This window comes from Chrysoperla carnea, chromosome 5 (genome assembly GCF_905475395.1).
Source record: "Chrysoperla carnea chromosome 5, inChrCarn1.1, whole genome shotgun sequence".
Lineage (NCBI taxonomy): Eukaryota > Metazoa > Arthropoda > Insecta > Neuroptera > Chrysopidae > Chrysoperla > Chrysoperla carnea.
In genome coordinates this window covers 6,461,006-6,477,508 of record NC_058341.1, presented here as the reverse complement: position 1 = coordinate 6,477,508, position 16,503 = coordinate 6,461,006, and the positions used below count along the sequence as shown (strand labels likewise).

Sequence of the window (16,503 nt, the reverse complement as noted above, 5' to 3'; positions counted from 1 at the left end):
TATTTAAAGTGGAACTACACAAAACGGGTCTAAATCCTATTTTATTTAGTAATTTAATTTGCTCACCTGTATCTTTTGTTTCGATATCACTGTAAATATCCAAATCATCATTATTAGCATCTTCGTCATACGACGAAGTAGTTGTAGTGGACATCATCGACGATGTATGATCTTGTGGATGATTACTTGTATCTGGTGGTGGTTGACGGTGAGTCTCACTAGATCGTGATATTTCATGATCTTGTACATTACTACCGGACGTCGATGATAGATCTAATTCTTGTTGAGTGTGCTGATCAAATGGGAAACTATGCCTTTGATAATTATTCTCATTTGGTCGTCGTGTTGATGGAAAACGTGGTGCACCACGTCCCCGTTGAAATGGTGGTCCACCACGTGATTGTTGATACGACGATGGTCCACGATTTAAGAAATCCATATATCGATTGTTATCGCCACGTGAATCATACTGGTTATTACCACCATAACCACTGGTACCACCTCCTCGACCACGGAAACTATTATTTCCATAATTATTACCACCATAATTACCCCCACCACCGCTGCTGCCACCACCACCACCACGATTATAGGAATTACCACCACGATTATTATTAAATGAAGATGATCCTCCATACGAGGAACGATTTCCACTATTCCCATATCCAGGATACATAGGAACTTGTGTTGTGGATTTAGTATTTGAAGAGGATTGTACGTCGACTTTTTGCTCGGTAGGAAGTTTTGAATTTGTTTCAGCATCAATTACAATTGTTCCATTTTCACCAACTGATAATTTTGCATTTTTTGATAAGAATTTTGATTGTTGATCTAAAATACTTCCTAGAATATCACATGGTGTTGTAGCTGCTGGTGGACTTGGGACAGATAATGTTTTAAGTTTATGCCGATGTTGTGGACGTAAACTGATTGCTGATGCAGGTCGAGCACGTGCTAATATACTTGAACCAGCTGAACCACCTAGAATTAAAATTATTATATTAATTAGAAAATTATTGGATTACATCTTAAGAAAATTCTATTACCTAAAAAGATATCAGCACCACCACCATCGTCGTTATTATCACTATCAGAAAAATAATCTAATTCATTACGATTTCCAAACAAAGAAACTGATGTAATACCAGCTTGGCTTCGTTGAAAACCAAGTACATTATTATTCACTTGTTTTGGTTTCAAAGCTCCTGAATTCGCATATATTCCTAATTGATTGGCTAAACGTCGTTTAACAGTTTTTGGGGCTGCACTAACCGTACGACGTAATCGTTTAACTTTCTTTTTACGACGTCGACGTTTCTTTGCTTTTAATGCAAATTTAACACCAGACTCTTCATCAATTTCATACTCAATCACACCGCCAGTTCGTCGACGACGCCTTCGTCGTTTTCGCTTTTTTGGTTTATTTCTCGAGGTAGAAGTTGTTGTGGTACGACTACGTCGCCTAGAACTTGTAGACGGGGACATATTATCATCAAAACCCGATGAAGTCGATGGTTGATTATCTAATAGGGAGGATGATGATGGACCTGGTGTGTTTAAGGTTTGTTGATGCCGTTGTGTTTCGATATTTGCACGTACACGTTCACTTTGTCGAGTACGTGGTAATAATCGACGACGTCTTGGCGCTAAACGTCCACCACCGATTTCTTCCATTTCTGTGATTAATGCATCTAATTCACCTTCATAGATTTCAACTGCATCTGCTAATGGACCTGAATTGTCTCGTGAACAGTCTGAACAGTACCTGAAAGAAGAAATAAACTTTGTATCAAACATGTCAGAAAATAATTTTTTTTTTGTTAAGGCCAGATTTAGTATGGGGTCAATGGGACCGGGACCACAGGACCTCCATCAGTCGAGGGAAATTTTAGTATAGCCTTATTTTAAACAAGTATGAAGGGCAGAAAGATTTCATGGAAATATTCGTATAACCTGGAAATTATCATGAAGATCCAATAAAAATCAAAAAAATATTAAAGAATGATTACCATTCATCAACAGGAACCGTATCCAATGGTGGTTCCAAACATTCCATATGATATCCTAAATCACAACCATCACACAACAACATACGATCTTCACGATCACTTTGTCCACATATTTCGCAATAAGTTAAATCAACAATCGCACCACCATCTCCCCCAGTCATCAATTCATCAGTAGCTTGTTTCCGTGTGACCGGTATACGACGTACAACACGTCCATGTAATTCACGTCGCACCAATATTAATGTAAACTCTTGTCGATCCACCGGACATGTGTTCACATTTTTCGACCATTCCTGTATACATTCCACACAAAATGTGTGATCACATGTTTCCGGACTACCAATATCTTGTGTTTTAAATGTTAACAAACATATTGGACATTTCTCCGATTGTCCATCACTACTATCTGACCAATTACCACTTTCTTTTGATTGGGTTTGGGATTGTGTAGTAGCACTTGCAGCGGCCACATCTTGAGTATCATCTTCATCGGATTCTTCGTATGATGATGCACCACTATCATTGTCTGTTGAACATTGACTATCGTCTTCTTCGGCATCATCGTCAGAGCTTCCGCTACTTACAACACACATTTTTTTAGTTTTTCCACGTTTATGGACTAAACTAGAATCAGATTCACCTTCTGATTCGCTTTCAACTCTCTGTAAATGAATAAAAACAAAAATTACGATTGTTCCTAAATTCATTGAATATATGACGGCTGATAAAACCTCCTTCTGGAAAAACTAAAATGCCGAAATAATAAAACCAACTTCAAAGTCTAAAATTTTATTCTCGAATTCAATTTTCTCGTGTTCATTAACTCACATTCTCGATTAAGTGGAAACTTAGTGATTTTTGCGGGGAAATTGTTGAATTAGTTACACATTAAGTACCCGTTTTGTAATTTTTGGTAAGTTCTATTACTAAACAGAGGACATTCACCATTAAACACAGGCAGCTTTAAGTAAACTTAAAGAAAATTCATGTAGTATAAACCTAATTTCATTCTGTTAGCCTACTAACTTAGCCGTTACATGACCGCTTCGCCAGAAAATTCCCATTTATTTTCCTTAAATCTCGCTCCGACGACGATTTTGTAATCTACGTAAAAAATATTTTAATAATCACGATAGTCACCGAAAAACCTTTTCGAAAAATAAATCGGTGAAAATTTGAGTACTTTTAACTTACAGATTCATAACTTGCTGAATCTTTCAAACTGAAACTTAGTTTCAATAGACTAAATATATGGTTAGGATTATCAAAAAATACACTTGTAGAAATTTAAGAGTTTTAACTTATCAACCTATGAGTACCTTAACACTTAAAACTGTACCTAGTTTCAAATTCAATGGATTTCAAAGAAATTATAAATTGAAGCCTACACAAACCAAAAAATGCACTAATGGAAGTTTGATTAAGTTAGGTTAGAGTGGCTGTCCTGGGGTGGGACACACATAGACCATAGGGTCCGTTGTGAAACCGTAAATGGGTTGGCCCATCCCTGGCCACTACTCCATGAACCATTTGGAGCTGTTTAAGAACAGCAGGAGGGCTTTGACGTCGACTGACTTTAGGTCGAAGAGGTCGTCAAAGAGAGGCTGGTTCAAGTAGGTTCATCTCCTCATGACAAGAGCTGGGCACTGACAGAGAAGGTGAGACATTGTCTCCTCCTCGTCATCACTGTGACAGCTCCTGCAGTAATCGTGATACACTGCCAAGCCTAAGCGTTCAGCATGCTTACCGCCCAGCCAGTGTCCTGTGATAGCCGCAATAACTTTGCGAACAGAGGCCCTTGGAAGTGATATAAGAACTTCGGAACGCCTGCGATTGTACTTAGACCATATCTGTCTTGTAGTACCACAAGTACGTTCTTCCCTCCATCTAAGATTGGCCTTTTTCAGAATATCCTCTTTCAGGAGTAACTTGCAGTTCGCAAATGGAACTCCCGGGTATTTATTGATGCTTGTGTCCGGCAGCATCGTGCCATTTCTGGCAAGCTCGACGGCTTCACAATTTCCTGGAATGTCCCTGTGTCCCGGTACCGATACCAGATCTACATTCATTCGTTACCGTAAAACGTAAAAAAACGTATTACAAATCAATTATTTTGTCATTAAATCGTGTACTTAATGCGTAGAATGAAAAGATTCTATAAAAAAAAACGGAAAGTAAAGCTCAAATTAAATACAGGAAGAAATTGTGTAAGGGTGATGCGTTAATATGACGATAGTCGAACACGCTATCAAGGGTAAGAAAACTAATATTTATTTCTCATAAGCCTTACCTTCTCATGTAATTATATTTATAGAATTTACAATATCACTGATACGTACAACATCAGCCATTTATATTATTCATCCCAATTTATGGATCGAACTTAATAGAATATAAGAAAAAACTCGCAAAAACTTACCTGTAAACGTCGTCTACGATTATTATTTATAATTTGAGAATCATCTGAATCTGAATTACTATCATTAACAACACAAATTTTTCGTTTGCCTTTACGACAAACATTTATGTCTTCAATATCACTATCGTCACTCATTTCTTAAATATTATTCCTACAAATAAAAAGAATCGTGAAAATAACGATTTAAAAATTAAAAAATCGGTAATAAAAATTAAAAAAATTGTGTACACATTACCTCTCTCAACTAAAACTAAACAAACTAAATGAAACTTTTTACATTATTTTATTTTAAACTCTATATATAATAAGCAAATGATTTTAAACTCTATATATTGAAAATTATCTTAATTAAAACATTTTACAAATAACTTGATATTTAATTAAAAAATCACATTGATATTTGATTTGATTCAACTAATTTTTGATAAATATTTCAATCACGATTGACAGTCAAGCCGCCCATCATAGCTTTTATTTGTGTCGGCCATTCCCTTTCGTGTTCATGATGAGTGCAAACGCAACTATTTTTTTACAAAAAAACTAAAATGCCTACAATATGCTACGAAATTTTTATAATTTATCAACAAATACTTGTTCGTTCACTTATTTATCAAATAATTTATATAAATTTTTGTTGATTTTCTTTATATTTTACTTGAATATTTGCAATTATTTTTATTTGATTAGTTTTATATATATAAAAAAAATTGATATTGATGATTGAAGCGACATCTATATCTACGAATATTTTGTTTATTCTTGTATTGGTCTGTAGGTATTAAAGCAAGCACCATTATATCAATAATTGCAGTGAAGAATGAAAATTTTGAGTCTTCGAAATACTAAAAATTAACAAGTGAAAACAAACAATTGACTGAGTTCATTGTTGAAATACCATGCATAGACAGTGTTGATTACTCTGTCACATTACACATACATGCATGTCACACATACATAACTAATATCGCTGATATTCCCACATAATACCTACTTTACAATTTACGCCTAATTTGTGCCCTCACGGGTAAACAGTGATGTTTACGAAAAAATGTTTCAAACAAAAGTTGTTTTGTTTTTTATAAGGAACATTTTTTACATTTAAATTTTTGTTCTCTCTCTAACGGTTTACAAGATGGGTCCCACGGACCCAAGACCCAATTGACCTAGGTTGCTCATTTACGAACTCGACCTCACTTTTTACGTCCTTAGTACGCTATAAAAATTTCATCTTGATATCTCTTTTCGTTTTTGAGTTATCGTGTTGGCAGACAGACGGGCAGACAACCGGAAATGGACTAATTAGGTGATTCTATGAACACCTATACCAAAATTTTTGTCGTAGCATCGATATTTTTAAGCGTTACAAACTTGGGACTAAACTTAGTATACCTTGCATATTACATATATGCATGGTATAAATATTCTAAAGGAAATTGCCTTTGAACGAATCACAGGATTTGTTAAACTTGGTAAATACATCCGGGTTATTTTAGAGATTCTGCTTTAAAATAACTTATATTTAGCAAAATTATAAATTCGAATGAGCTTAATTGTACTACTAGAAATCGAAACAAAGTTTTAAGAACCCAAGGTTGGCCTCTGAAATAATTCTCGCGTATAAAGTAATTTTAACTAAAATAATACAAAAACAAGCCTGCGGTATACCTCGAAATCCTACATAAAGCTGTATAATTCGAAGATATTTTCGTCGACATCTCGAGAACTCTTTATCTAGCGATCTAATGAACTTGAGTTTTTTACTATTTTGGTATTCTTTATCCTATCTATCCGAAAAAAAGATAACAAAAATTTTAAATTTCTTGGTTTTAAGAAAATAGCAGGTTCGATCTGGAATATAGCTCAGTTGTGATTATAGCTATATTTTCAAGAATATTTAAGTGTTAGCTTTTTGGAAAAATGAGTACCTAGACATCTCTTATGGCATAGTGCATACACACTTGACAATAATTATAATCTTAAATTTATATTTATTTTCAGAAAATGATTATAATTTAAAGAATGGAAAATAGAGTGAAAATAAAGATTTCAAATAAAAGAAATTTGTTTAAAAAAAAGATTCAATTTTAATAGAAAATAATAAAATCATAGAATAAAATAATAAAAGTGATTGAAGAGACATCTATAGGTGATCAACTACATCAAACTGAGTTTGTCTGGAATCGGCCATTTCTTGTTCTTTCGGAAAACTAAAAAAACGTGAAACATGGGTCGTATGCACGCTCCTGGGTAATTTATCTTGTTTTATTATAAAATTTTAACAAATAATTTAATAAATATTTTCATAAATACTATTTAACATAATTTAATTATGTTTTCCATTAAATATAGTTTTAGTAAATCGATTTTGTGTTAAAAATTTAGGTTAAATTTTTACTAATACCACGTTGTGATTGTATGTTTCAGTAAGGGTATTTCCCAATCAGCACTTCCATACAGACGAAGTGTACCAACATGGTTAAAATTAAGTGCCGGTGATGTCAAAGATACAATCTTCAAATATGGCAAAAAAGGTTTAACCCCATCACAAATTGGTAAGTAATTCACAAACAATTTTTTTTATGTACGAATTCGTAACTTAAACATGTTTTTTTTTTTCAACAGGTGTAATTCTTCGAGATTCATATGGAGTTGCTCAAGTACGTTTCGTTACTGGTAACAAAATTTTACGAATAATGAAGGCAATGGGTTTAGCACCAGATCTACCTGAAGATTTATACTATTTAATTAAGAAAGCTGTTGCTATTCGTAAACATTTGGAAAGAAATCGTAAAGATAAAGACAGTAAATTCCGTTTGATTTTAGTTGAATCACGTATTCATCGATTGGCACGATACTACAAAACAAAGAGTGTACTTGCACCAAATTGGAAATACGAATCAAGCACAGCTTCTGCTCTTGTCGCTTAATTATGTATTATTATATATTATAAACTTTCAATAAACAAATTTTTTTTTTTGATTAAGTATTGTTTTTTAATTTACTCATACCCAGAGTTTTGTAACTTTAGGCTGTGACGGAAGTTAGATTTAACCCCGTGAGGTCTAGGCATAAGTAACATTTAACTAGTTTCTCCTCCCAATCCTGTCTGGAAGGGATCTTTACTGAGAACCTGTTCACAAAGTTAGGAGAAGGAAAAACGTAGTCAACGGATTTTGGAAGCCAAAGGTGGTTGTTTTCTACACTGACGGATCTAAGTTAGAGAAGAAGGTGGGTTGTGGGATCTTTTCTAAAGATCTTGATCTGCGTCTATCATTTCGGCTGCCGGTTCACTGTAGTTTGTATCAAGCGGAAGTGATGGCTATTCACGAGGTTTGTGAATGTCTAAAACTGAACATCCTTAGGTGCAGGAACATTAAAATCTTCATCGACAGCCAAGCGGCTCTAAAATCCTTCAGCTCTGTCTATCTAACGTCAAAGATAGCACAGGACTGCCGTATATCCTTAAATGAGCTGGCGGAACGAATGAATGTAGACCTGGTATGGGTACCGGGACACAGGGACATTCCAGGAAATTGTGAAGCCGACGAGCTTGCCAGAAATGGCACAATGCTGCCGGACACAAGCATCAATAAATACCCGGGAGTTCCATTTGCGAACTGCAAGTTACTCCTGAAAAAGGCCAATCTTAGATGGAGGGAAGAACGTACTTGTGGTACTACAAGACAAATATGGTCTGAGTACAATCGCAGGCGTTCCGAAGTTCTCATATCACTTCCAAGGGCCTCTGTTCGCAAAGTTGTTGCGGCTATTACAGGACACTGGCTGGGCGGCAAGCATTCTGAACGCTTAGGCCTGGCAGTGTATCACGACTACTGCAGGAGCTGTCACAGTGATGACGAGGAGGAGACAATGTCTCATCTTCTCTGTCACTGCCGAGCTCTTGTTATGAGAAAATGGACTTACTTGAGCCAGCCTGGATGACACGAGGACGATGAAACCTCTATGCATGTTATTTTCACCTGAAGAAACCTGCAGGGTATTAGGTTTAGAATGTTGGGATCCTGCTAGAATTCCCGCTGGAGAAGGTGTGAGTTTCTTGCGTGGCGTCAGACAAGTTGTTCTCAAGGAGGGCACAGAGGACCCCATTTGCGGTACTTTTGTTCTTGGAACATAGCTAAGAACACTCTCGATAAAATTACCTTTTAACACACACACAGACACACTTAGCGGTTAAATTTCGACGATTTAGAATTAATTAAAAATGATTTAACGATATGAAATGCACGATTTACAATTTATATACAAAATATATTATATTTTTATAATTACACAGACTTTTGTATTAAAAATAACAATTTTATTCGAAATAAATTAAAAATCGTTTTGGACTTTTTTCCATTTTTCTACCAACAATGATACTTCTTTTTTCTTTAATGTTAAACCGCTACCTAATTTTGTCTGAAAGCATATCAATTAATTTATTAAATTGTTTAATTATTTTGTTAAATCAATAAAATTTACTGTACGAACTTTCTTTTTCTTCTTTTTGACTTCTTGTATTAATTTATCCTGGACTGGAGGAGCTATTGGTCGTGTTTCAATATTATTTATTACAGGAGTTTCATGTGTCTCAGTAGTTGTGGAACTAGTTGCATCCAGAGATGCAATGTCTGAATAAAACGATTCCAATTCAGAGCCTAAACTATTATTTTTATCAACGTTATTCTGAAAAAAAAATATTTAAATAATATGTTACTATTATTCGTCTACATTATTCTGGACTGATCTCGAACGTTCTCGATTAGTCTAGATATTTCTAGAATATAAACTTTGAGAAACTTACTTTATGCAAACCATTTTTAGAGACTTCAGAAACACCAAACGAAACTTCCGATGGTGAATCGATGCCTGGAGGTAAAGGTTGTGAAATACCAGCCGTCGGTGATGGTGATACACGTTCTGAATTTAAATCTCCTGTATCATTATCAAATGCACTAATTCGTGGCGGTGGAGGTGGGCTTGGACTTTTTTCACGTATTTGTGGAGGTGGTGGTGTTTTAGGTGATTTTACACGCACTTCTACTGGACTTTTAGGCGGTGTAGTAGGTAAAGGTGGTCCTGGCACCGTTGGTATTGCTGCGGGTAACGGTGGCTGAGGAGGTTGTTGTTGTTGTTGCTGCTGCTGCTCTGGCACATCGTCTTCTGGTGGCGGTGGTGTTGTACAGATATCCATTGCTTCAGCTCCGCCAACAATATCAGTGTCAGTTGGATATTCCCATTGTATATGCCCAGTTTGTTGATTCCGATAGAAATACCGTTTGTTCAATCTAGAAATAGCACGAACAAAAAAGAAAAACTAAATAAATTACCTGGAAGTGGAAATATTTCTAAGTAAATTTTTTTTAATGAAATTGTTACACAAAAAAGTATTTTCTACACAAGAGTTCGTGTTTATTCGATGTAAAATTGATACAAAGATAGTTATTCGATCTAATAAAATTCGCTTCTAGACTGATACATAAGATAGTGATAGATTTGAGTGCCTCTTTTTCTCTTATGCTTAGAAAGTGGCCAAAAGAAAAGGAATAAATATTGTTTTCCGATAGTGGATTCTATCATAGAATTTATTCAGTAAACATGGGACATTCGGAACTTTTTTTCTCATTCTAGACAAAACTGATATTCGTTTCAGCCACCTTTGGAGCAAAAGCGAGAAAATAGGGCATCTTGACCTGTCATTATCTTACGATTTTCTTCTACGCAGTGTTGAAAATATTCAAGTAATTGAATGGTGGCATTGATGATGTCACATATTGCATATTTGTAAAATTTTAAGAAGTAAATTTTCTTTGAGAGTTTTAATTAAACGGAATTAGATTAAAATCAATTCGAGTTTCTCTAATAAACAGATTTGAAATTTTTGTTAATATCTATGAAGGTTTTGGTTCCGAAGTTTTTGTGTAATTCTGACTTTTTTCTTAAAATGCAAAATAAGAAAATTTACAAGTAGGTATAGATACCTCTATCCGGGGACACACTGTATAATTAAAAGGGGGGATATAAAGTGATAAAATTTTTGTGTAACAATTTCTCGGTGCGTTTTCAAATATTCAATTTCTTAAAATACTAAAAAAAACAACTTGATAAAAGAGTAGATAAAGATAAACACCCATATAAGTATAAATGTTTTTTTTTTGTTTATTGGCGGTTGTTTGTACTATACCTTTCATGAAAATTTATTTTTCCTAATAATTAAAAGAAAAAGAAAGAATAATAATTATATTTTGATAAAAACACAATTTATAACTACTAACTATAAAATTGTTTAAGTTTAAATCAGGTTGTTTAAGCTTTTTTTATTTAGAAGAAAGTTGCAAGCAAGTTGTGTACGTAGTAGAACGAATAATGATCCAAGAATGGGAATAGAAGGTGTTGTCAAGTACTTGATATCCATTTTTATCCACAACGAAGATAGTGTCTCTGCAAATCTAAATCAGTAAAAAAAAAACAAAACAAAAGAAAAACAAAAACCAAAAAAAAATTATCGGTTAATCAAATTAATCATTAAATATTTTATAAAAAATTGATACTTACCATATTATTCATTTATCATTTTGCGAAGAAAATCTTCATTTTAAAACTATAATTGAAGGTGAGAGAAAGATAACACTACGTTACTAATTTTAGCTTTTTTTTTGGTACCTTTGATCAAAATAGCTATTTTCTATAAAAAAAATTAATCTGCTATTTACAAAAATAGCTACCGAATTTTACTAATATGTCAGTTTTGATACGTTGGTTGGCTTTCGGAGTAAATGCGACATAAAAATATGTCATTATTAAATTTAATCGAAAGAAAATACGCTTAAAATTTATTGATAATTTTAGATCAAAGTCATGGACACAAGCGAATGTCCTATATTGCCCTTGACAATTTTTGGCTAAAATATTTTTCCGTAGTTAGCGTGTTTTCTTTCGATTAAATGCAATAATGCCATATTTTTAAATCTCATTTCCTCCGAAAGCTAACGTTTTCCGAAAAAATTAGTTTTTTTATGAGGTTCAACTTTCTAATTTAAAATGTTATTCTATCCCCTACTCTTAAGGATCTGAGTTAGGCTAGGCTTAGTTAGAGTGACTGTCCTGGGGTGGGACACACTTAAACCATAGGATCCGTTGTGATACCGTAAATGGGTTGGCCCATCCTCGGCCACTACTCCATGAACCATTTGGAGCTGTTTAAAAACAGCAGGAGGACTTTGACGTCGACGTGACAGAGAAGATGAGACATTGTCTCCTCCTCGTCACCACTGTGACAGCTCCTGCAGTAGTCGTGATACACAGCCAAGCCTAAGCGTTCAGTATGCTTGCCACCCAGCCAGTGTCCTGTGATAGCCGCAACAACTTTGCGAACAGAGGCCCTTGGAACAGAGGAGTGATATGAGAACTTCGGAACGCCTGCGATTGTACACAGACCATATAAGGATCTGAGTTAGTTAACTATTAAAGGATCCACAAGACGTAGATCAAATCTGACGCTAGAATATGATGTCCCAAGTATTTTAGAGGAATTTGAGTCCGATTAAAATGGGTGACCCTGTATATTTCATTCAGATATAATCATTTTTCGCCGAGATTGACCTGTTTAAAATTTTGTTAAGTTTGTTTTTATATAGTATTAAGAAAATTTGATTGCTATTTCTGTTTCAAGCAAATTTAATTTCATAGAAAATGGATAATATTATTTCGGGTACAAAAAAAATCATGTAACGTAGTGTAAATAAATGAAAATCTTTTTTTAGCGGCTATTAACCACAAATTAGCGGTAATTAACCACCACAATATAGGGAGTACATTACAAGAAAGGAGTGTCTGTATGAAAGGAATGGGAGTAATGAAAGGTGATTGGATAATAAATAAGTAAAATTAAAATTTTGAATTAGAATACCGTACCTGTCCCATTGACAACACCAGCCCGTAGGTGCGGCTTCTTGTTCCAATTTACTTAATTCGGTATTTGTTTCTTTTAGCCAATCGTATAAGTATTGATTTGTTACACCTTTTTTCCCATGTGCTTCGAGTAATGTCTATAAAAAAAACAAAACGTTAAAAATTAAAAGCTGATTTGGAAGAGGGTCGTAAATGTAAGAAAAATCGGAATAAATGGCATCCCTGGTGGAAAAAATATTTGAAGAAAGAATAAGAAATTCTGAAAAAGTCTTAGGAACTTTGAATTTCTCAACGTTTTCGTACTAGTCTAAATCAGAGTTATTCAGAGTTCTTAATACTTTTTTAAAGTTTCTAAAGTTTCAGAGTTTCCTAAGACTTATTAAGACTTATTCTTTTTTCAAATATTTTTTCCACCAGGGACATCTTTAAATTTTACTTACATCTAATTTAATTAACATGACTTGAATCGGTGTTATTGGTTCTTTACCAACTTCTAAAAATTGCACTTTTTCACGTAACAACGAAGCCATATCATCTAAGCCATCAATATTTTCATTATTTTCCATAATTTTCTCAGAACACTCTTTTGGCATATTTATTGTTTCAGCTTTAACAAATGAAATACCATATTTATTATTTGAATCAGATGCTGTTACTGCTGTTACTGTTGACGACGGATTCGTTGTAGACGTACACGACGACGTTGTTGACGATACTGTGGTGGTATTTATTGTAGATTCTGTAGTGGTTTGTTGTTGAAAACCAAAACCAATATGAGTGGAGGATGATGGAAGAAGATCACTATCAAAATTATTAACAAGTTCAGTTTTTTTAATTTTTGTTGGAAGGACATCTAATGCAATACGACGTTTTCGTTTAAATACTTTTGAATCGAATTCTTCTGGTATTGATTCTAGTAAAGTAGTTGATTGATTTTCAGAAGGCTCAGAATTTTCCTTAAAAAAAAAATTAAACATCAATTAATCAATATTTTAAGGGATTGTTTTAAAATATAAATATTTTCCTTTCAACTGAGCCTGTCATTTCCATAGCAAGATCAACCGTAATTTGCCGAGGAATGGCTACAAACTAACCACAGCCAGATTATTCGACTGTGCACGCCTGAAATTCACTAGAGCACAGTAGAGGAGGATGGTAGGACTCCGAGCACTGTCGATTGAACTACCATTTTCAAAACATGGGAATCTCTGATAATTCCACTTGTAGGGCCTGTATGGAGGACCATGAAACCTGCATACATGTTATTTATCACATGCAGAAACGGAAAAAGGATGCGGGAAACCTTGGATCCATCAATCCTGGGAGAAATTCTGACCGAGAAGCTGTGGCCGTAAAGTCCGACTTCGATAGAATCCTATAGCTTTATCTGCTTAAAATAGCATTTCTTACCCGGAGACCCCTCTTATGTATTATTATTATTACCTTTGAAGCTTCTGTAGCTTTGAGATCGGTTTCAATGTGCTGTAATGTTTCCGTAACATTCCCAACAGTTTTTAGCTGCAATGATACCACGGTACTGTCTACATCACTTTCAGTGATTGGAAACAAACTTTTTACAGGTATTTGATTAATTTCTGTCGATGTATCAGACTTCTTATCATCTTCATCCTCTTCCTCTGAATCGTCGCCATAGCCCGCCACTAATGAAATTAACGGTTTACTAGACGTGCTGGTCACGTCTTTCTTTTTTAAATCAGGCGGTTGTTCTTTTTCAATTTGTGCAATAATATCATCAATTTGTGGTGTTGGGCTCGTTGACGATGGGGACGATACTGTCACAGGTTTTATTAATTTTTCAACATCTTGTGATACTTCACCGCCTAGTTCTTGTAAAATTTGTGCTTGTTTACGTAATTGATTTAAAATTAATGTATCCGAATCCACTGGGATTGCGCTACTACTGCTGGTGATGGCGTCATCTGCCTTTTTCATTTCATTTTCTCGATGGAATTTATTAACTAATGCTCGAATGTCATGGAATTGTGGTGGAGGAGGTTTTAAATTATAATCGAGCATTTCTGTTGTATCCGTTTTTTGTGGTTTAATGACTTGTGGTTCGGGTTGTATTCGGTATATCATTGTTGATCCAAATGGAACCTGTATAGAAATTTAAAATTTCCAAGTTTATTTTTGTTTGAAAGGTGGTTTGGAGAGGGTCGAAAATATAATTCAACTCTAATAAAAATCGAATTAAGTGATATTCTTTTTACAATTTTTGGGTCAAAATTACCTTAGTTTTATCTAAAAAGGAGCAAAAAATAAAAAAATCTGATTCATTTAACGATTATGCGAATATCTTTTATGGTATCGCTCGAAATCGGTTTGAGAAATCGGCCGTCGTATGGGATTTTGCGATATCTCAAAAAGTATGCCTCCAATGATTAAATGAACACGACTTTTGTTATTTTTGGGTCAAAATTACCTCAGGTACTGAATTTTATCGAAATTGAAGACGAACAACTTGCTGTATAGAATCAATTTGACCCAAAAAATTACACAAATCGGATTGATTTAGTAATTATTTTCTATGGTATAATCTAAAATCAAGTCCAGGTGCTTGATTTTTTTGCTTATGTCTTGACTAAAAAGTTATACTTTTTTCAATAATTTGCTTTATTATAATCCTCAGTATTTGCGAATCTTTTATTTGTGGGTTTTCGGGTAGGGATTCAAAAAGAAGATAGAATTTTGGTTGTGTAAATCGGACAAAAGACTCTAGCAAATATTTACATCACAGGATTTAACAAAAATAAAACCAAAAGAGCAAAAAAAATGCATCATTTTGGAGTCATTCAGATTGAAAACTTTTAATATACAGTGTGTACCATAAGTAAATGATACACTTCAGCATTCAATTTATCATCCTTATGACTAAAATAATAATAGAATATGTTGGTTCGAACGTTAAAAAGCTAAAAATTGGCAAAGGTAGCATTGCTGCACCTAAAACTTCAGTAAATCATATGAAATTTCATCTACTTTCATGGAACTATTAATTATTAATTTAGACTTACTTTAGGTATTTCTACGGTTGTCGTTTTCGGTACAGGTAATGTGACTTTATTACGTTTACTTTGTGTTTTTTTCGTAATTGGATTTTCATCTTCGGATTCAGATTCTTCACCATACGACGTTATCAATTCAATTTTTTCATCTTCTGATTCACTCGACTTTCGATGTGATCGTTTTGATACCACTGATGGTTTCTTTTTATGATCTTTTGGGTGTGTTTTTGATAAAATTGATGTAGTTTTTGATGAAGTCGGTAAAATTTTCGTAGCGGATATACTTGGTTTAAGTTGTGGAGATAATAGTTGTGGAGTATTTTCTATTGAATTTGTACTTAATGCTAATTTATATTCTGGTGGCATTTCCCATGTTACCGCATTCGTGTTCACATTCCAGTAATATGGATAACCTGTTGATTCGTCAAAACATTCTTGCCATGGGCAACCCATTTCTGTAAAATATATTTCCCCCAAGTTGTGTAGAAATAATATTTTAAAATTATTTCTAGGTTAATTTTTTACATGTGTTAATATCGTAAAATTTTTCATTTTCGCAAGGAAAAATAAACAATTACCTTAAATATTTAAGTAAATTTTATGTTTTAAGATCCGGTCTACAATCATTTATTACTGATTTTTATTTATATCGTAACTTAAACTAACGCCCAAATTGTTTGAAAAAAATTTTTGGCAATAACTTTCATTTAAAAACATAAAATTGTACAAAGTTTATTTTGATATTGAATCGTTTTTACTTTGAAAAATTAGATTTTTCTTTGAGTTTAATTTTTAAAGCGTCAAAGTGTCATCACACGCTTTACAAATATTCATGAATGGATTTACTTTTTATTTGACATTTTGTAGCTTATAGCGTTTCCACTTTGCTTGTTAGGTGTAATATACAGTGCAGCCGGGGTGCAATAGTGTAATCAAACAGTATCGCACAAAAACTACTGGACCGATTTTTGATTGAAATTCTTATTTTAAAAGCTTATGGGAGTTAAAAACTGGTATTTATATTAAAAAATTACATATCAACCCGACAATATTTTTATGATTTCAGCGCTTTGCTAGTTAAAAAATTAACCTTTTATCATTTTCATTGAATAAAAAGATTATAGAACGATTATAGAAT

The 16,503-nt window shown here is 33.8% G+C and overlaps 3 protein-coding genes across 3 annotated transcripts in view; 1 reads left to right on the top strand and 2 right to left on the bottom strand.

Moving 5' to 3' along the window:
• LOC123301761 (serine/arginine repetitive matrix protein 2) overlaps positions 1 to 4,780 on the bottom strand; it is a 46,442-nt gene extending 41,662 nt beyond the window's left edge. Inside the window, exons 1-5 of the mRNA XM_044884648.1 lie at positions 4,664 to 4,780; positions 4,429 to 4,579; positions 2,010 to 2,671; positions 1,047 to 1,765; positions 67 to 981 (exon numbers count right to left, since the gene is read on the bottom strand). Coding sequence (XP_044740583.1) covers positions 67 to 981; positions 1,047 to 1,765; positions 2,010 to 2,671; positions 4,429 to 4,563 — 2,431 coding nt within the window. The 5' untranslated portion in view covers positions 4,564 to 4,579; positions 4,664 to 4,780. The remainder of the gene's footprint in view (positions 1 to 66; positions 982 to 1,046; positions 1,766 to 2,009; positions 2,672 to 4,428; positions 4,580 to 4,663) is intronic.
• A 1,744-nt stretch (positions 4,781 to 6,524) lies between these two features.
• LOC123301782 (40S ribosomal protein S13) lies at positions 6,525 to 7,411 on the top strand. The gene is made up of 3 exons (XM_044884681.1): positions 6,525 to 6,675; positions 6,853 to 6,980; positions 7,051 to 7,411. The coding sequence occupies exons 1-3, from the start codon at positions 6,653 to 6,655 to the stop codon at positions 7,353 to 7,355; spliced, it is 456 nt and encodes a 151-aa protein (XP_044740616.1). The 5' UTR covers positions 6,525 to 6,652; the 3' UTR covers positions 7,356 to 7,411.
• Positions 7,412 to 8,772: 1,361 nt separating this feature from the next.
• Positions 8,773 to 16,088, bottom strand: LOC123300384 (formin-binding protein 4-like; the record flags this gene model as incomplete). Its single annotated transcript, XM_044882953.1, has 8 exons — positions 15,944 to 16,088; positions 15,375 to 15,820; positions 13,783 to 14,457; positions 12,780 to 13,295; positions 12,343 to 12,476; positions 9,233 to 9,716; positions 8,920 to 9,114; positions 8,773 to 8,847 (listed from the first exon to the last, which is right to left on the bottom strand). Coding segments are annotated over exons 2-8 (2,523 nt in total), but the record flags the coding sequence as incomplete, so codon positions are not given.
• Positions 16,089 to 16,503: the final 415 nt, after the last annotated feature.